The 20799-nt window shown below is 49.2% G+C and overlaps 1 protein-coding gene across 1 annotated transcript in view; it reads right to left on the bottom strand.

Moving 5' to 3' along the window:
* Positions 1-635: 635 nt before the first annotated feature.
* The window catches only part of LOC140367193 (hippocampus abundant transcript 1 protein-like), a 24548-nt gene continuing 4384 nt past the window's right edge, over positions 636-20799 (bottom strand). The window contains exons 4-9 of the mRNA XM_072453547.1: positions 10817-10960; positions 10441-10512; positions 9708-9820; positions 9454-9551; positions 7302-7474; positions 636-3611 (exon numbers count right to left, since the gene is read on the bottom strand). Coding sequence (XP_072309648.1) covers positions 3345-3611; positions 7302-7474; positions 9454-9551; positions 9708-9820; positions 10441-10512; positions 10817-10960 — 867 coding nt within the window. The 3' untranslated portion in view covers positions 636-3344. The remainder of the gene's footprint in view (positions 3612-7301; positions 7475-9453; positions 9552-9707; positions 9821-10440; positions 10513-10816; positions 10961-20799) is intronic.

Genomic DNA, 20799 nt, shown 5'->3' with positions numbered 1-20799 from the left:
TCACACACTCACACACACACACACACTCACACACTCACACACTCACACTCACTCACACACTCACACACTCACACACACTCACACACTCACACACACACACACACACACTCACACACACACACACACACACACACACACACATACACACACACTGTCTGGCAGCTTGAGCTCTGTCCTCTGATAAACACTTCTTCTATCAAACTATATTTCATATTCGATTTCACTTTTGTCTGTTCATTGTCTTTTCTTCTTCTTCTCTCACTTCCTGTCGGGAGTGGAACGGACACATCGATGATCTGTGGACCCAGATTTTTCTCAAGTCCCTGGAAAAGAGGACTCTACTCCAGATGAACGGTCCTTCATCTGGCAGGAAAAACTGGTTCTCCTCCTGAAGAAGTGGTTCTCCTCCTGAAGAAGTGGTTCTCCTCCTGAAGAAGTGGTTCTCCTCCTGAAGAGCTGAAGGAGGGTCTAAGGACAGAGGACTCTGGGACATTGTCCCATGAACATTGTTTAATCAGTTTCGCCCTCAGAGGAAACTGCTGTTGGGATTTTGAGCGTTAAAAAATTAAATTGAATTGAACTAAACCAGGACTAAACCAGGACTAAACCAGGTCTAAAGCAGGACTCAGGAACTGAGTTGATTATATTTATTCCACATGTGGATTATTTACAGCTGTGACATGAACACGACACAAATGTACAATATTTACACTTTACAGATGAAAAGGACTGAAGCTTCAGGTCATGTGACGATTGTGTCCTTCACCCACATCAGTGCATGGACATGAGGCGCGCCTCAGAGTGCGACTGCTTCAGTCAAAAATACTTTTGAATCATAATAATAATAATAATACTCAGTGGCATTTTTATCACATTCAGAAACATTTGTCTTTTAGAAGCGTAAAAACCTTTACAAAAAATGTCACGAAAAATAAAAATACACTGGAACTTTAAAAAAATGTGCTGCAAAATGAAACTAAAGCGAGTGTTTTGTACAGAAAAGAGCAACCAGGACTAAACCAGGACTAAACCAGGACTAAACCAGGACTAAACCAGGACTAAACCAGGCCTAAACCAGGACTAAACCTGGACTAAACCAGGACTAAACCAAGACTAAACCAGGACTAAACCAGGACTAAACCAGGACTAAACCAGGACTAAACCAGGTCTAAACCAGGACTAAACCAGGACTAAACCAGGACTAAACCAGGCCTAAACCAGGACTAAACCAGGACTAAACCAGGACTAAACCAGGTCTAAACCAGGACTAAACCAGGACTAAACCAGGACTAAACCAGGACTAAACCAGGCCTAAACCAGGCCTAAACCAGGACTAAACCAGGACTAAACCAGGACTAAACCAGGACTAAACCAGGACTAAACCAGGTCTAAACCAGGTCTAAACCAGGACTAAACCAGGCCTAAACCAGGACTAAACCAGGACTAAACCAGGACTAAACCAGGACTAAACCAGGACTAAACCAGGTCTAAACCAGGACTAAACCAGGTCTAAACCAGGACTAAACCAGGTCTAAACCAGGACTAAACCAGGTCCAAACCAGGACTAAACCAGAACTAAACCAGGTCTAAACCAGGACGAAACCAGGTCTAAACCAGGACTAAACCAGGTCTAAACCAGGACTAAACCAGGACTAAACCAGGACTAAACCAGGACTAAACCAGGTCTAAACCAGGTCTAAACCAGGACTAAACCAGGTCTAAACCAGGTCTAAACCAGGTCTAAACCAGGACGAAACCAGGTCTAAACCAGGACTAAACCAGGACTAAACCAGGACTAAACCAGGTCTAAACCAGGACTAAACCAGGTCCAAACCAGGACTAAACCAGAACTAAACCAGGTCTAAACAAGGACTAAACCAGGTCTAAACCAGGACTAAACCAGGTCTAAACCAGGACTAAACCAGGTCTAAACCAGGACTAAACCAGGACTAAACCAGGACTAAACCAGGTCTAAACCAGGACTAAACCAGGACTAAACCAGGTCTAAACCAGGACTAAACCAGGACTAAACCAGGCCTAAACCAGGACTAAACCAGGACTAAACCAGGTCTAAACCAGGACTAAACCAGGACTAAACCAGGCCTAAACCAGGACTAAACCAGGACTAAACCAGGTCTAAACCAGGACTAAACCAGGACTAAACCAGGTCTAAACCAGGACTAAACCAGAACTAAACCAGGTCTAAACCAGGACGAAACCAGGTCTAAACCAGGACTAAACCAGGTCTAAACCAGGACTAAACCAGGACTAAACCAGGTCTAAACCAGGACGAAACCAGGTCTAAACCAGGACTAAACCAGGACTAAACCAGGACTAAACCAGGTCTAAACCAGGTCTAAACCAGGACTAAACCAGGACTAAACCAGGTCTAAACCAGGACTAAACCAGGTCTAAACCAGGACGAAACCAGGTCTAAACCAGGACTAAACCAGGACTAAACCAGGACTAAACCAGGTCTAAACCAGGACTAAACCAGGTCCAAACCAGGACTAAACCAGAACTAAACCAGGTCTAAACCAGGACTAAACCAGGTCTAAACCAGGACTAAACCAGGTCTAAACCAGGACTAAACCAGGTCTAAACCAGGACTAAACCAGGACTAAACCAGGACTAAACCAGGTCTAAACCAGGACGAAACCAGGTCTAAACCAGGACGAAACCAGGTCTAAACCAGGACTAAACCAGGTCTAAACCAGGACGAAACCAGGTCTAAACCAGGACTAAACCAGGACTAAACCAGGTCTAAACCAGGTCTAAACCAGGACTAAACCAGGTCTAAACCAGGTCTAAACCAGGTCTAAACCAGGACTAAACCAGGACTAAACCAGGTCTAAACCAGGACTAAACCAGGTCTAAACCAGGACGAAACCAGGTCTAAACCAGGACTAAACCAGGACTAAACCAGGACTAAACCAGGTCTAAACCAGGACTAAACCAGGTCCAAACCAGGACTAAACCAGAACTAAACCAGGTCTAAACAAGGACTAAACCAGGTCTAAACCAGGACTAAACCAGGTCTAAACCAGGACTAAACCAGGACTAAACCAGGACTAAACCAGGTCTAAACCAGGACGAAACCAGGTCTAAACCAGGACTAAACCAGGACTAAACCAGGACTAAACCAGGACTAAACCAGGTCTAAACCAGGTGTAAATCCTTTAACTCTTCCATTGTTTCTAAAAACCTGTTACTAATTTTTTTTAAAATTACTTCTTTCTGTCAAACGTGGCTCCGCCCATTTAGCTCTAACAAGTTTTGGTCCAATCAAATGCTTCCAAAGAGCTAGACCGGCCTATTCCACCTCTTGGTTCAATCCCAGTCCTTTAGACGATACTGTCCTGCAGCAGCGGCTCAGAGTCCTCCTGATTGGCCACGGAGTTCGGAGCTTCCTCTTCACTTCCGGGTAGAGGCGTGTTTATGTGGACGCCGGCCAATGAGGAGAGAGAAAGCTTGCTGTCAGGGCGGGGCTTCTGCGTGAGTGACAGGTCCGGCGCCGCTTTGGACTTTTCAGGTATGAAGAGAGCGACGATGAACGCCACGACAACGGAACTTGCACCAAGAAGGAACGGAGGACCAGGAACCAGAGACCGCTGTGAGAGGGACCAGAGAGAGACCAGGTGAGACCAGAGAGACACCAGAGAGGGACAAGAGAGACACCAGAGAGGGACAAGAGAGACACCAGAGAGGGACAAGAGAGAGACAAGAGAGGGACAAGAGAGAGACCAGAGAGAGACAAGAGAGAGACAAGAGAGGGACAAGAGAGAGACCAGAGAGGGACAAGAGAGACATCAGAGAGGGACAAGAGAGAGACCAGAGAGAGACCAGAGAGACACCAGAGAGAGACCAGAGAGACACCAGAGAGGGACAAGAGAGACACCAGAGAGGGACAAGAGAGAGACAAGAGAGGGACAAGAGAGAGACCAGAGAGAGACAAGAGAGAGACAAGAGAGGGACAAGAGAGAGACCAGGTGAGACCAGAGAGACACCAGAGAGGGACAAGAGAGACACCAGAGAGGGACAAGAGAGAGACCAGAGAGGGACAAGAGAGAGACAAGAGAGGGACAAGAGAGAGACCAGAGAGGGACAAGAGAGACATCAGAGAGGGACAAGAGAGACACCAGAGAGGGACAAGAGAGAGACAAGAGAGGGACAAGAGAGAGACCAGAGAGAGACAAGAGAGAGACAAGAGAGGGACAAGAGAGAGACCAGGTGAGACCAGAGAGACACCAGAGAGGGACAAGAGAGACACCAGAGAGGGACAAGAGAGAGACAAGAGAGGGACAAGAGAGAGACCAGAGAGGGACAAGAGAGACATCAGAGAGGGACAAGAGAGACACCAGAGAGGGACAAGAGAGAGACAAGAGAGGGACAAGAGAGAGACCAGAGAGAGACAAGAGAGAGACAAGAGAGGGACAAGAGAGAGACCAGAGAGGGACAAGAGAGACATCAGAGAGGGACAAGAGAGAGACCAGAGAGAGACCAGAGAGACACCAGAGAGAGACCAGAGAGAGACCAGAGAGAGACAAGAGAGAGAGACCAGAGAGGGACAAGAGAGAGACAAGAGAGAGACAAGAGAGAGAGACCAGAGAGGGACAAGAGAGACACCAGAGAGGGACAAGAGAGAGACCAGAGAGAGACAAGAGAGAGACCAGAGAGGGACAAGAGAGAGACCAGAGAGAGACAAGAGAGAGAGACCAGAGAGGGACAAGAGAGAGACAAGAGAGAGACAAGAGAGAGAGACCAGAGAGGGACAAGAGAGAGACAAGAGAGAGACAAGAGAGAGAGACCAGAGAGGGACAAGAGAGACACCAGAGAGGGACAAGAGAGAGACAAGAGAGAGACCAGAGAGGGACAAGAGAGAGACCAGAGAGAGACAAGAGAGAGACCAGAGAGAGACAAGAGAGAGACAAGAGAGAGAGACCAGAGAGGGACAAGAGAGACACCAGAGAGGGACAAGAGAGAGACAAGAGAGAGACCAGAGAGAGACCAGAGAGAGACCAGAGAGGGACAAGAGAGAGACCAGAGAGAGACCAGAGAGAGACAAGAGAGGGACAAGAGAGAGACAAGAGAGAGACCAGAGAGAGACCAGAGAGGGACAAGAGAGACACCAGAGAGGGACAAGAGAGAGACCAGAGAGAGACAAGAGAGAGACCAGAGAGAGACCAGAGAGGGACAAGAGAGAGACCAGAGAGAGACCAGAGAGAGACAAGAGAGAGACCAGAGAGAGACCAGAGAGGGACAAGAGAGAGAACAGAGAGAGACCAGAGAGAGACAAGAGAGACACCAGAGAGGGACAAGAGAGAGACCATAGAGAGACCAGAGAGGGACAAGAGAGAGACCAGAGAGAGACCAGAGAGAGACAAGAGAGAGACAAGAGAGGGACAAGAGAGAGACCAGAGAGACACCAGAGAGAGACCAGAGAGAGACAAGAGAGAGACCAGAGAGAGACCAAAGAGAGACCAGAGAGAGACAAGAGAGAGACAAGAGAGGGACAAGAGAGACACCAGAGAGGGACAAGAGAGAGACCAGAGAGAGACAAGAGAGAGACCAGAGAGAGACCAGAGAGAGACCAGAGAGGGACAAGAGAGAGACCAGAGAGAGACCAGAGAGAGACAAGAGAGGGACAAGAGAGAGACAAGAGAGAGACCAGAGAGAGACCAGAGAGGGACAAGAGAGAGAACAGAGAGAGACCAGAGAGAGACAAGAGAGACACCAGAGAGGGACAAGAGAGAGACCATAGAGAGACCAGAGAGGGATAAGAGAGAGACCAGAGAGAGACCAGAGAGAGACCAAAGAGAGACCAGAGAGAGACAAGAGAGACACCAGAGAGGGACAAGAGAGAGACCAGAGAGAGACCAGAGAGAGACCAGAGAGAGACAAGAGAGAGACAAGAGAGGGACAAGAGAGAGACCAGAGAGAGACAAGAGAGAGACAAGAGAGGGACAAGAGAGAGACCAGAGAGAGACCAGAGAGAGACCAGAGAGAGACCAGAGAGAGACCAGAGAGAGACTAGAGAGAGACCAGAGAGAGACAAGAGAGACACCAGAGAGGGACAAGAGAGAGACCATAGAGAGACCAGAGAGGGACAAGAGAGAGACCAGAGAGAGACCAGAGAGAGACAAGAGAGAGACAAGAGAGGGACAAGAGAGAGACCAGAGAGACACCAGAGAGAGACCAGAGAGAGACAAGAGAGAGACCAGAGAGAGACCAAAGAGAGACCAGAGAGAGACAAGAGAGAGACAAGAGAGGGACAAGAGAGACACCAGAGAGGGACAAGAGAGAGACCAGAGAGAGACAAGAGAGAGACCAGAGAGAGACCAGAGAGAGACAAGAGAGGGACAAGAGAGAGACAAGAGAGAGACCAGAGAGAGACCAGAGAGAGACAAGAGAGACACCAGAGAGGGACAAGAGAGAGACCATAGAGAGACCAGAGAGGGACAAGAGAGAGACCAGAGAGAGACCAGAGAGAGACCAAAGAGAGACCAGAGAGAGACAAGAGAGACACCAGAGAGGGACAAGAGAGAGACCAGAGAGAGACAAGAGAGAGACCATAGAGAGACCAGAGAGAGACAAGAGAGACACCAGAGAGGGACAAGAGAGAGACCAGAGAGGGACAAGAGAGAGACCAGAGAGAGACCAGAGAGAGACAAGAGAGAGACAAGAGAGGGACAAGAGAGAGACCAGAGAGAGACCAGAGAGAGACCAGAGAGAGACCAGAGAGAGACAAGAGAGGGACAAGAGAGAGACCAGAGAGAGACCAGAGAGAGACCAGAGAGAGACCAGAGAGAGACAAGAGAGAGACAAGAGAGGGACAAGAGAGAGACCAGAGAGAGACAAGAGAGAGACAAGAGAGGGACAAGAGAGAGACCAGAGAGGGACAAGAGAGAGACCAGAGAGGGACAAGAGAGAGACCAGAGAGGGACAAGAGAGACACCAGAGAGAGACAAGAGAGGGACAAGAGAGAGACCAGAGAGAGACCAGAGAGAGACCAGAGAGAGACCAGAGAGAGACAAGAGAGGGACAAGAGAGAGACCAGAGAGAGACCAGAGAGAGACCAGAGAGAGACCAGAGAGAGACAAGAGAGAGACAAGAGAGGGACAAGAGAGAGACCAGAGAGAGACAAGAGAGAGACAAGAGAGGGACAAGAGAGAGACCAGAGAGGGACAAGAGAGAGACCAGAGAGGGACAAGAGAGAGACCAGAGAGAGACAAGAGAGAGACCAGAGAGGGACAAGAGAGACACCAGAGAGAGACAGGGTCAGGAGGTCCAGAACGTCTCACCTCGGGGGTCCCGTGCAGAGGCTCCTGGGGCAGCGGCTCCAGCTCGTACTGATCCTGGATCGGGTCCATGGAACTCAGTTCCACGTTGAACATGAAGAAGACGAAGCCGTAGAGCGCCGGACCCAGACCGTTACATAGTCCTCGGATCCCAGTGACCATGCCCTGGACCACTCCTGTAGAGACCAGGACCAGGACCAGGACCAGGACCAGGACCAGGGTTAGACCAGGACCAGGACCAGGACCAGGACCAGGGTTAGACCAGGACCAGGACCAGGACCAGGACCAGGGTTAGACCAGGACCAGGACCAGGACCAGGACCAGGACCAGGACCAGGACCAGGGTTAGACCAGGACCAGGACCAGGACCAGGACCAGGACCAGGACCAGGACCAGGACCAGGACCAGGACCAGGGTTAGACCAGGACCAGGACCAGGACCAGGACCAGGACCAGGGTTAGACCAGGACCAGGACCAGGACCAGGACCAGGGTTAGACCAGGACCAGGACCAGGACCAGGACCAGGACCAGGACCAGGACCAGGACCAGGACCAGGGTTAGACCAGGACCAGGACCAGGACCAGGACCAGGACCAGGGTTAGACCAGGACCAGGACCAGGACCAGGACCAGGGTTAGACCAGGACCAGGACCAGGGTTAGACCAGGACCAGGACCAGGACCAGGACCAGGACCAGGACCAGGACCAGGACCAGGACCAGGGTTAGACCAGGACCAGGACCAGGACCAGGACCAGGGTTAGACCAGGACCAGGACCAGGACCAGGACCAGGACCAGGGTTAGACCAGGACCAGGACCAGGACCAGGACCAGGGTTAGACCAGGACCAGGACCAGGACCAGGACCAGGACCAGGGTTAGACCAGGACCAGGACCAGGACCAGGACCAGGGTTAGACCAGGACCAGGACCAGGACCAGGACCAGGACCAGGGTTAGACCAGGACCAGGGTTAGACCAGGACCAGGACCAGGGTTAGACCAGGACCAGGACCAGGACCAGGACCAGGACCAGGGTTAGACCAGGACCAGGACCAGGACCAGGGTTAGACCAGGACCAGGACCAGGACCAGGACCAGGGTTAGACCAGGACCAGGACCAGGGTTAGACCAGGACCAGGACCAGGACCAGGACCAGGACCAGGACCAGGACCAGGACCAGGACCAGGGTTAGACCAGGACCAGGACCAGGACCAGGGTTGGAGCTGCTGTGACGGGGAGACAGTGCAGGTGCATGACCCTCTGACCCTCTGCTCCTCTGACCCTCTGCTCCTCTGACCCTCTGCTCCTCTGACCCTCTGCTCCTCTGACCCTCTGCTCCTCTGACCCTCTGCTCCTCTGACCCTCTGACCCTCTGCTCCTCTGACCCTCTTCTCCTCTGACCCTCTGCTCCTCTGACCCTCTGCTCCTCTGCTCCTCTGCTCCTCTGCTCCTCTGACCCTCTGCTCCTCTGACCCTCTGCTCCTCTGACCCTCTGCTCCTCTGACCCTCTGCTCCTCTGACCCTCTGACCCTCTGCTCCTCTGACCCTCTGCTCCTCTGCTCCTCTGACCCTCTGCTCCTCTGACCCTCTGCTCCTCTGACCCTCTGCTCCTCTGACCCTCTGACCCTCTGCTCCTCTGACCCTCTGCTCCTCTGACCCTCTGACCCTCTGCTCCTCTGACCCTCTGCTCCTCTGACCCTCTTCTCCTCTGACCCTCTGCTCCTCTGCTCCTCTGACCCTCTGCTCCTCTGACCCTCTGCTCCTCTGACCCTCTGCTCCTCTGACCCTCTGCTCCTCTGACCCTCTGACCCTCTGCTCCTCTGACCCTCTGCTCCTCTGCTCCTCTGACCCTCTGCTCCTCTGACCCTCTGACCCTCTGCTCCTCTGACCCTCTTCTCCTCTGACCCTCTGCTCCTCTGCTCCTCTGACCCTCTGCTCCTCTGACCCTCTTCTCCTCTGACCCTCTGCTCCTCTGACCCTCTGCTCCTCTGACCCTCTGCTCCTCTGACCCTCTGCTCCTCTGCTCCTCTGCTCCTCTGACCCTCTGCTCCTCTGACCCTCTGCTCCTCTGACCCTCTGCTCCTCTGCTCCTCTGCTCCTCTGACCCTCTGCTCCTCTGACCCTCTGCTCCTCTGACCCTCTGACCCTCACACAGACTGTACCTTGTTGGTCGGCCTCTGCAGACTGAGACACGAGCGCAGACACTGCAGGAAACGTGATGGACGACATGGCAGCCACTGCTCCAGCCGCCCACATCATCCTGAAGAAACAGAGGTCAGAGGTCAGAGCAGAGGTCAGAGCAGAGGGTCAGAGGTCGGAGCAGAGGGTCAGATGTCAGAGCAGAGGGTCAGAGGTCAGAGCAGAGGGTCAGAGGTAAGGTTAGAGGTCAGAGCAGAGGGTCAGAGGTCAGACTCACCAGGGCTCGGAGCCGAGGCCGTACCAGGCGAGCTGAAGGATCTGGAAGCCCAAACCCAGAAGAACTGTGTTTTTGTTTCCCAACGTTCTCATGAGAAGAGTCAAGAGCAGCGTCTGAGAAGAAGACCAGGTCAGACCAGGACCAGGACCAGGACCAGGACCAGGACCAGGACCTGGACCTGGACCTGGACCAGGACCAGGACCTGGACCTGGACCTGGACCAGGACCAGGACCAGGACCTGGACCAGGATAAGGACCAGGACCAGGACCAGGACCAGGACCAGGACCAGGACCTGGACCTGGACCTGGACCAGGACCAGGACCAGGACCAGGACCTGGACCTGGACCAGGACCAGGACCAGGACCTGGACCAGGATAAGGACCAGGACCAGGACCAGGACCAGGACCAGGACCAGGACCAGGACCTGGACCTGGACCAGGATAAGGACCAGGACCAGGACCAGGACCTGGACCTGGACCTGGACCTGGACCAGGATAAGGACCAGGACCAGGACCAGGACCAGGACCAGGACCAGGACCAGGACCTGGACCTGGACCTGGACCTGGACCAGGATAAGGACCAGGACCAGGACCAGGACCTGGACCTGGACCAGGATAAGGACCAGGACCAGGACCAGGACCAGGACCAGGACCTGGACCTGGACCAGGACCAGGACCAGGACCAGGACCAGGACCAGGACCAGGACCTGGACCTGGGCTGAGGTCTCTCTTACCTGGGCGATGATGGACAGAATCCCCACGACTCCGATGAAAACTGCGATGGTCGTGGACGAGAAGTTTATCACCTGAAACACAAACGTATGAATCATCTACGACTGAAGCTCCTGAAGCTTCTGAAGCTCATGAAGCTCCTGAAGCTCCTGAAGCTTCTGAAGCTTCTGAAGCTCATGAAGCTCCTGAAGCTCCTGAAGCTCCTGAAGCTCATGAAGCTCCTGAAGCTTCTGAAGCTCCTGAAGCTCCTGAAGCTCCTGAAGCTCATGAAGCTCCTGAAGCTTCTGAAGCTCCTGAAGCTCATCTGGACTAAACAGACTTCAATAGGAATAAACTCATTGCAGTGGACTACAAAAGGAACATGAAGTGACCTCTGACCTGTCTCAGGTACAGGAAGAAGCTGGAGTATTGTCCAGCCTCAGGTAAATACGACAAGAACACAGTGATGCAGATGAGCAGCACCGTCGGGTCCTGCCCCACTCTCCTCAGGGACTGGACACACACAAGACCTGCTTTAGACCTGCTTTAGTCCTGGTTTAGTCCTGGTTTAGACCTGCTTTAGTCCTGCTTTAGACCTGCTTTAGTCCTGCTTTAGACCTGCTTTAGTCCTGGTTTAGACCTGCTTTAGACCTGCTTTAGTCCTGGTTTAGTCCTGGTTTAGACCTGCTTTAGTCCTGGTTTAGACCTGCTTTAGACCTGCTTTAGACCTGTTTTAGTCCTGCTTTAGTCCTGGTTTAGTCCTGGTTTAGACCTGCTTTAGTCCTGCTTTAGACCTGCTTTAGACCTGCTTTAGACCTGCTTTAGTTCTGGTTTAGACCTGCTTTAGACCTGCTTTAGTCCTGGTTTAGTCCTGGTTTAGTCCTGGTTTAGTCCTGCTTTAGTCCTGGTTTAGTCCTGGTTTAGTCCTGGTTTAGACCTGCTTTAGTCCTGGTTTAGTCCTGGTTTAGACCTGCTTTAGACCTGCTTTAGACCTGGTTTAGTCCTGGTTTAGTCCTGGTTTAGTCCTGGTTTAGTCCTGCTTTAGTCCTGGTTTAGTCCTGGTTTAGTCCTGGTTTAGTCCTGGTTTAGACCTGCTTTAGACCTGCTTTAGTCCTGGTTTAGTCCTGGTTTAGTCCTGGTTTAGTCCTGCTTTAGTCCTGGTTTAGTCCTGGTTTAGACCTGCTTTAGTCCTGGTTTAGTCCTGGTTTAGTCCTGCTTTAGACCTGCTTTAGTCCTGGTTTAGTCCTGGTTTAGTCCTGGTTTAGACCTGCTTTAGTCCTGGTTTAGACCTGCTTTAGTCCTGGTTTAGACCTGCTTTAGTCCTGGTTTAGACCTGGTTTAGACCTGCTTTAGACCTGCTTTAGTCCTGGTTTAGTCCTGGTTTAGTCCTGGTTTAGTCCTGCTTTAGTCCTGGTTTAGTCCTGGTTTAGTCCTGGTTTAGACCTGCTTTAGTCCTGGTTTAGTCCTGGTTTAGTCCTGGTTTAGTCCTGCTTTAGTCCTGGTTTAGTCCTGGTTTAGACCTGCTTTAGACCTGGTTTAGTCCTGGTTTAGTCCTGCTTTAGTCCTGCTTTAGTCCTGGTTTAGTCCTGGTTTAGACCTGCTTTAGTCCTGGTTTAGTCCTGCTTTAGTCCTGGTTTAGTCCTGGTTTAGACCTGCTTTAGACCTGCTTTAGTCCTGGTTTAGTCCTGGTTTAGTCCTGGTTTAGACCTGCTTTAGTCCTGGTTTAGACCTGCTTTAGTCCTGGTTTAGACCTGGTTTAGACCTGCTTTAGACCTGCTTTAGTCCTGGTTTAGTCCTGGTTTAGTCCTGGTTTAGACCTGCTTTAGTCCTGGTTTAGACCTGCTTTAGTCCTGGTTTAGACCTGGTTTAGACCTGGTTTAGACCTGGTTTAGTCCTGGTTTAGACCTGGTTTAGTCCTGGTTTAGTCCTGGTTTAGTCCTGGTTTAGTCCTGGTTTAGTCCTGCTTTAGTCCTGGTTTAGTCCTGGTTTAGACCTGGTTTAGTCCTGGTTTAGACCTGCTTTAGTCCTGGTTTAGACCTGGTTTAGACCTGCTTTAGACCTGCTTTAGTCCTGGTTTAGTCCTGGTTTAGTCCTGGTTTAGACCTGCTTTAGTCCTGGTTTAGACCTGCTTTAGTCCTGGTTTAGACCTGGTTTAGACCTGGTTTAGACCTGGTTTAGTCCTGGTTTAGACCTGGTTTAGTCCTGGTTTAGTCCTGGTTTAGTCCTGGTTTAGTCCTGGTTTAGTCCTGCTTTAGTCCTGGTTTAGTCCTGGTTTAGTCCTGCTTTAGTCCTGGTTTAGTCCTGGTTTAGACCTGCTTTAGACCTGGTTTAGTCCTGGTTTAGTCCTGGTTTAGTCCTGCTTTAGTCCTGCTTTAGTCCTGGTTTAGTCCTGGTTTAGACCTGCTTTAGTCCTGGTTTAGTCCTGCTTTAGTCCTGGTTTAGTCCTGGTTTAGTCCTGGTTTAGACCTGGTTTAGACCTGCTTTAGACCTGCTTTAGTCCTGGTTTAGTCCTGGTTTAGTCCTGGTTTAGTCCTGCTTTAGACCTGGTTTAGTCCTGGTTTAGACCTGCTTTAGACCTGGTTTAGTCCTGGTTTAGACCTGGTTTAGTCCTGGTTTAGTCCTGCTTTAGACCTGCTTTAGACCTGCTTTAGTCCTGGTTTAGTCCTGGTTTAGTCCTGGTTTAGTCCTGCTTTAGTCCTGGTTTAGTCCTGGTTTAGACCTGCTTTAGTCCTGGTTTAGTCCTGGTTTAGTCCTGCTTTAGACCTGCTTTAGTCCTGGTTTAGTCCTGGTTTAGTCCTGGTTTAGACCTGCTTTAGTCCTGGTTTAGACCTGCTTTAGTCCTGGTTTAGACCTGCTTTAGTCCTGGTTTAGACCTGGTTTAGACCTGCTTTAGACCTGCTTTAGTCCTGGTTTAGTCCTGGTTTAGTCCTGGTTTAGTCCTGCTTTAGTCCTGGTTTAGTCCTGGTTTAGTCCTGGTTTAGACCTGCTTTAGACCTGCTTTAGTCCTGGTTTAGTCCTGGTTTAGTCCTGGTTTAGTCCTGCTTTAGTCCTGGTTTAGTCCTGGTTTAGACCTGCTTTAGACCTGGTTTAGTCCTGGTTTAGTCCTGCTTTAGTCCTGCTTTAGTCCTGGTTTAGTCCTGGTTTAGACCTGCTTTAGTCCTGGTTTAGTCCTGCTTTAGTCCTGGTTTAGTCCTGGTTTAGACCTGCTTTAGACCTGCTTTAGTCCTGGTTTAGTCCTGGTTTAGTCCTGGTTTAGACCTGCTTTAGTCCTGGTTTAGACCTGCTTTAGTCCTGGTTTAGACCTGGTTTAGACCTGCTTTAGACCTGCTTTAGTCCTGGTTTAGTCCTGGTTTAGTCCTGGTTTAGACCTGCTTTAGTCCTGGTTTAGACCTGCTTTAGTCCTGGTTTAGACCTGGTTTAGACCTGGTTTAGACCTGGTTTAGTCCTGGTTTAGACCTGGTTTAGTCCTGGTTTAGTCCTGGTTTAGTCCTGGTTTAGTCCTGGTTTAGTCCTGGTTTAGTCCTGGTTTAGACCTGGTTTAGTCCTGGTTTAGACCTGCTTTAGTCCTGGTTTAGACCTGCTTTAGTCCTGGTTTAGACCTGCTTTAGTCCTGGTTTAGACCTGGTTTAGACCTGCTTTAGACCTGGTTTAGTCCTGGTTTAGTCCTGGTTTAGTCCTGCTTTAGTCCTGGTTTAGTCCTGGTTTAGACCTGCTTTAGTCCTGGTTTAGTCCTGCTTTAGTCCTGGTTTAGTCCTGGTTTAGACCTGCTTTAGTCCTGCTTTAGACCTGCTTTAGACCTGCTTTAGTCCTGGTTTAGTCCCGGTTTAGTCCTGGTTTAGACCTGCTTTAGTCCTGGTTTAGACCTGCTTTAGACCTGGTTTAGTCCTGGTTTAGTCCTGGTTTAGTCCTTCTTTAGTCCTGGTTTAGTCCTGGTTTAGTCCTGGTTTAGTCCTGCTTTAGTCCTGCTTTAGTCCTGGTTTAGTCCTGGTTTAGACCTGCTTTAGTCCTGCTTTAGTCCTGCTTTAGTCCTGGTTTAGACCTGCTTTAGACCTGCTTTAGTCCTGGTTTAGACCTGCTTTAGACCTGGTTTAGTCCTGGTTTAGACCTGCTTTAGACCTGGTTTAGTCCTGGTTTGGACCTGGTTTAGTCCTGGTTTAGTCCTGCTTTAGACCTGCTTTAGACCTGCTTTAGTCCTGGTTTAGTCCTGGTTTAGTCCTGGTTTAGTCCTGCTTTAGTCCTGGTTTAGTCCTGGTTTAGACCTGCTTTAGTCCTGGTTTAGTCCTGGTTTAGTCCTGGTTTAGTCCTGGTTTGGACCTGCTTTAGACCTGCTTTAGACCTGGTTTAGTCCTGGTTTAGTCCTGGTTTAGTCCTGGTTTAGACCTGCTTTAGTCCTGGTTTAGACCTGGTTTAGACCTGCTTTAGACCTGGTTTAGTCCTGGTTTAGACCTGCTTTAGACCTGGTTTAGTCCTGGTTTAGTCCTGGTTTAGTCCTGGTTTAGACCTGGTTTAGACCTGCTTTAGACCTGCTTTAGACCTGGTTTAGTCCTGGTTTAGTCCTGGTTTAGTCCTGCTTTAGTCCTGGTTTAGTCCTGGTTTAGACCTGGTTTAGTCCTGGTTTAGACCTGGTTTAGTCCTGGTTTAGTCCTGGTTTAGACCTGCTTTAGTCCTGGTTGAGACCTGCTTTAGTCCTGGTTTAGACCTGCTTTAGTCCTGGTTTAGACCTGGTTTAGACCTGCTTTAGACCTGGTTTAGTCCTGGTTTAGACCTGCTTTAGACCTGGTTTAGTCCTGGTTTAGTCCTGGTTTAGACCTGCTTTAGACCTGGTTTAGTCCTGGTTTAGTCCTGGTTTAGACCTGGTTTAGACCTGCTTTAGTCCTGGTTTAGACCTGGTTTAGTCCTGGTTTAGACCTGGTTTAGACCTGCTTTAGACCTGGTTTAGTCCTGGTTTAGACCTGCTTTAGACCTGGTTTAGTCCTGGTTTAGTCCTGGTTTAGTCCTGGTTTAGTCCTGGTTTAGTCCTGCTTTAGTCCTGCTTTAGTCCTGCTTTAGTCCTGCTTTAGTCCTGGTTTAGTCCTGGTTTAGACCTGCTTTAGACCTGCTTTAGTCCTGGTTTAGTCCTGGTTTAGACCTGCTTTAGTCCTGGTTTAGTCCTGGTTTAGTCCTGGTTTAGACCTGCTTTAGTCCTGGTTTAGTCCTGGTTTAGTCCTGGTTTAGACCTGCTTTAGTCCTGGTTTAGTCCTGGTTTAGACCTGGTTTAGACCTGGTTTAGTCCTGGTTTAGACCTGCTTTAGTCCTGGTTTAGACCATCTTTAGTCCTGGTTTAGACCTGCTTTAGTCCTGGTTTAGACCTGGTTTAGACCTGCTTTAGACCTGGTTTAGTCCTGGTTTAGTCCTGGTTTAGACCTGCTTTAGACCTGGTTCAGTCCTGGTTTAGTCCTGGTTTAGTCCTGCTTTAGTCCTGGTTTAGTCCTGGTTTAGACCTGGTTTAGACCTGCTTTAGTCCTGGTTTAGACCTGGTTTAGACCTGGTTTAGACCTGCTTTAGTCCTGGTTTAGACCTGGTTTAGACCTGCTTTAGTCCTGGTTTAGTCCTGGTTTAGACCTGCTTTAGTCCTGCTTTAGACCTGCTTTAGTCCTGGTTTAGACCTGGTTTAGACCTGCTTTAGTCCTGCTTTAGACCTGCTTTAGACCTGCTTTAGTCCTGGTTTAGTCCTGGTTTAGACCTGCTTTAGACCTGCTTTAGTCCTGGTTTAGTCCTGGTTTAGTCCTGGTTTAGTCCTGCTTTAGTCCTGGTTTAGTCCTGGTTTAGACCTGCTTTAGTCCTGCTTTAGACCTGCTTTAGACCTGCTTTAGTCCTGGTTTAGTCCTGGTTTAGTCCTGGTTTAGTCCTGGTTTAGTCCTGCTTTAGTCCTGGTTTAGTCCTGGTTTAGACCTGCTTTAGTCCTGGTTTAGACCTGCTTTAGTCCTGGTTTAGACCTGCTTTAGACCTGCTTTAGACCTGCTTTAGTCCTGGTTTAGTCCTGGTTTAGACCTGCTTTAGACCTGCTTTAGTCCTGGTTTAGTCCTGGTTTAGTCCTGGTTTAGACCTGCTTTAGTCCTGCTTTAGACCTGCTTTAGTCCTGGTTTAGTCCTGCTTTAGTCCTGCTTTAGACCTGCTTTAGACCTGCTTTAGTCCTGGTTTAGTCCTGGTTTAGACCTGCTTTAGACCTGCTTTAGTCCTGGTTTAGTCCTGGTTTAGTCCTGGTTTAGTCCTGGTTTAGACCTGCTTTAGTCCTGCTTTAGACCTGCTTTAGTCCTGGTTTAGTCCTGCTTTAGTCCTGCTTTAGACCTGCTTTAGACCTGCTTTAGTCCTGGTTTAGTCCTGGTTTAGACCTGCTTTAGACCTGCTTTAGACCTGCTTTAGTCCTGGTTTAGTCCTGGTTTAGTCCTGGTTTAGTCCTGCTTTAGTCCTGGTTTAGTCCTGGTTTAGTCCTGGTTTAGACCTGGTTTAGTCCTGGTTTAGTCCTGCTTTAGTCCTGGTTTAGTCCTGGTTTAGACCTGCTTTAGTCCTGGTTTAGACCTGCTTTAGTCCTGGTTTAGACCTGGTTTAGACCTGCTTTAGACCTGCTTTAGTCCTGGTTTAGTCCTGGTTTAGACCTGCTTTAGACCTGCTTTAGTCCTGGTTTAGTCCTGGTTTAGTCCTGGTTTAGACCTGCTTTAGTCCTGGTTTAGACCTGGTTTAGACCTGCTTTAGACATGCTTTAGTCCTGGTTTAGTCCTGGTTTAGTCCTGGTTTAGTCCTGCTTTAGTCCTGGTTTAGTCCTGGTTTAGACCTGCTTTAGTCCTGGTTTAGACCTGCTTTAGTCCTGGTTTAGACCTGCTTTAGTCCTGGTTTAGACCTGGTTTAGACCTGCTTTAGTCCTGGTTTAGTCCTGGTTTAGACCTGCTTTAGACCTGGTTTAGTCCTGGTTTAGTCCTGGTTTAGTCCTGCTTTAGTCCTGGTTTAGTCCTGGTTTAGACCTGCTTTAGTCCTGGTTTAGTCCTGCTTTAGTCCTGGTTTAGTCCTGCTTTAGACCTGCTTTAGTCCTGGTTTAGACCTGCTTTAGTCCTGGTTTAGTCCTGCTTTAGACCTGCTTTAGACCTGGTTTAGACCTGCTTTAGTCCTGGTTTAGTCCTGCTTTAGACCTGCTTTAGACCTGGTTTAGACCTGCTTTAGACCTGGTTTAGACCTGCTTTAGTCCTGGTTTAGACCTGGTTTAGACCTGCTTTAGACCTGGTTTAGTCCTGGTTTAGACCTGCTTTAGACCTGCTTTAGTCCTGGTTTAGTCCTGCTTTAGACCTGCTTTAGACCTGGTTTAGACCTGCTTTAGTCCTGGTTTAGTCCTGCTTTAGTCCTGGTTTAGTCCTGCTTTAGACCTGGTTTAGACCTGCTTTAGTCCTGGTTTAGACCTGGTTTAGACCTGCTTTAGACCTGCTTTAGTCCTGGTTTAGACCTGCTTTAGACCTGCTTTAGTCCTGGTTAGTCCTGGTTTAGACCTGCTTTAGTCCTGGTTTAGACCTGCTTTAGTCCTGGTTTAGACCTGCTTTAGTCCTGCTTTAGTCCTGGTTTAGACCTGCTTTAGTCCTGCTTTAGACCTGCTTTAGTCCTGGTTTAGTCCTGGTTTAGACCTGCTTTAGTCCTGCTTTAGACCTGCTTTAGACCTGCTTTAGTCCTGGTTTAGTCCTGGTTTAGTCCTGGTTTAGTCCTGGTTTAGTCCTGGTTTAGTCCTGGTTTAGTCCTGCTTTAGTCCTGGTTTAGTCCTGGTTTAGACCTGCTTTAGTCCTGGTTTAGTCCTGCTTTAGTCCTGGTTTAGTCCTGGTTTAGACCTGCTTTAGTCCTGGTTTAGACCTGCTTTAGTCCTGGTTTAGACCTGCTTTAGTCCTGGTTTAGACCTGCTTTAGTCCTGCTTTAGTCCTGGTTTAGACCTGGTTTAGACCTGCTTTAGACCTGCTTTAGTCCTGGTTTAGTCCTGGTTTAGACCTGCTTTAGACCTGCTTTAGTCCTGGTTTAGTCCTGGTTTAGTCCTGGTTTAGACCTGCTTTAGTCCTGGTTTAGACCTGCTTTAGTCCTGGTTTAGACATGCTTTAGTCCTGGTTTAGACCTGGTTTAGACCTGCTTTAGACCTGCTTTAGTCCTGCTTTAGTCCTGGTTTAGACCTGGTTTAGACCTGGTTTAGTCCTGGTTTAGTCCTGGTTTAGTCCTGGTTTAGTCCTGCTTTAGTCCTGGTTTAGTCCTGGTTTAGACCTGGTTTAGTCCTGCTTTAGTCCTGGTTTAGACCTGCTTTAGTCCTGGTTTAGTCCTGGTTTAGTCCTGGTTTAGTCCTGCTTTAGTCCTGGTTTAGACCTGCTTTAGTCCTGGTTTAGACCTGCTTTAGTCCTGCTTTAGTCCTGGTTTAGACCTGGTTTAGACCTGCTTTAGACCTGCTTTAGTCCTGGTTTAGTCCTGGTTTAGACCTGCTTTAGACCTGCTTTAGTCCTGGTTTAGTCCTGGTTTAGTCCTGGTTTAGACCTGCTTTAGTCCTGGTTTAGACCTGCTTTAGTCCTGGTTTAGACCTGCTTTAGTCCTGGTTTAGACCTGGTTTAGACCTGGTTTAGTCCTGGTTTAGTCCTGGTTTAGTCCTGGTTTAGTCCTGCTTTAGTCCTGGTTTAGTCCTGGTTTAGTCCTGGTTTAGACCTGCTTTAGTCCTGCTTTAGACCTGCTTTAGTCCTGGTTTAGTCCTGGTTTAGTCCTGGTTTAGTCCTGCTTTAGTCCTGGTTTAGACCTGCTTTAGTCCTGGTTTAGACCTGCTTTAGTCCTGCTTTAGACCTGCTTTAGACCTGCTTTAGTCCTGGTTTAGTCCTGGTTTAGACCTGCTTTAGTCCTGGTTTAGTCCTGGTTTAGTCCTGGTTTAGTCCTGGTTTAGACCTGCTTTAGACCTGCTTTAGTCCTGGTTTAGTCCTGGTTTAGTCCTGGTTTAGTCCTGCTTTAGTCCTGGTTTAGTCCTGGTTTAGACCTGGTTTAGTCCTGGTTTAGACCTGCTTTAGTCCTGGTTTAGACCTGCTTTAGTCCTGGTTTAGACCTGGTTTAGTCCTGGTTTAGACCTGCTTTAGACCTGCTTTAGTCCTGGTTTAGTCCTGGTTTAGTCCTGGTTTAGTCCTGGTTTAGACCTGCTTTAGTCCTGGTTTAGTCCTGCTTTAGTCCTGGTTTAGTCCTGGTTTAGACCTGCTTTAGTCCTGCTTTAGACCTGCTTTAGACCTGCTTTAGTCCTGGTTTAGTCCTGGTTTAGACCTGCTTTAGACCTGGTTTAGTCCTGGTTTAGTCCTGGTTTAGTCCTGGTTTAGTCCTGGTTTAGACCTGCTTTAGACCTGCTTTAGTCCTGGTTTAGTCCTGGTTTAGTCCTGGTTTAGTCCTGCTTTAGTCCTGGTTTAGTCCTGGTTTAGACCTGGTTTAGTCCTGGTTTAGACCTGCTTTAGTCCTGGTTTAGACCTGGTTTAGTCCTGGTTTAGACCTGCTTTAGTCCTGGTTTAGACCTGGTTTAGACCTGCTTTAGACCTGGTTTAGTCCTGGTTTAGACCTGCTTTAGTCCTGGTTTAGACCTGCTTTAGTCCTGGTTTAGACCTGGTTTAGTCCTGGTTTAGACCTGCTTTAGTCCTGGTTTAGACCTGGTTTAGACCTGCTTTAGACCTGGTTTAGTCCTGGTTTAGACCTGCTTTAGTCCTGGTTTAGACCTGGTTTAGTCCTGGTTTAGACCTGGTTTAGTCCTGGTTTAGACCTGCTTTAGTCCTGCTTTAGTCCTGGTTCAGACCTGCTTTAGTCCTGGTTTAGTCCTGGTTTAGTCCTGGTTTAGTCCTGGTTTAGTCCTGGTTTAGACCTGCTTTAGTCCTGGTTTAGTCCTGGTTTAGACCTGCTTTAGTCCTGGTTTAGTCCTGGTTTAGTCCTGGTTTAGTCCTGGTTTAGTCCTGCTTTAGTCCTGGTTTAGTCCTGGTTTAGACCTGCTTTAGTCCTGCTTTAGTCCTGGTTTAGACCTGCTTTAGTCCTGCTTTAGACCTGCTTTAGACCTGCTTTAGTCCTGGTTTAGTCCTGGTTTAGTCCTGGTTTAGTCCTGCTTTAGTCCTGGTTTAGTCCTGGTTTAGTCCTGGTTTAGTCCTGCTTTAGTCCTGGTTTAGTCCTGGTTTAGACCTGCTTTAGTCCTGGTTTAGTCCTGGTTTAGACCTGCTTTAGTCCTGGTTTAGTCCTGGTTTAGTCCTGCTTTAGACCTGCTTTAGTCCTGCTTTAGACCTGCTTTAGACCTGCTTTAGTCCTGGTTTAGTCCTGGTTTAGACCTGCTTTAGTCCTGGTTTAGTCCTGGTTTAGTCCTGGTTTGGACCTTGTTTAGTCCTGGTTTA

The sequence above is a fragment of the Eucyclogobius newberryi genome, unplaced genomic scaffold (assembly GCF_026437365.1).
Source record: "Eucyclogobius newberryi isolate DKJ021-1_F unplaced genomic scaffold, fEucNew1.0.hap1 SCAF_2, whole genome shotgun sequence".
Classification (NCBI taxonomy): domain Eukaryota; kingdom Metazoa; phylum Chordata; class Actinopteri; order Gobiiformes; family Gobiidae; genus Eucyclogobius; species Eucyclogobius newberryi.
The sequence above is the reverse complement of the archived record's forward strand: the minus strand, read 5'-3'. Positions and strand labels throughout refer to the sequence as shown.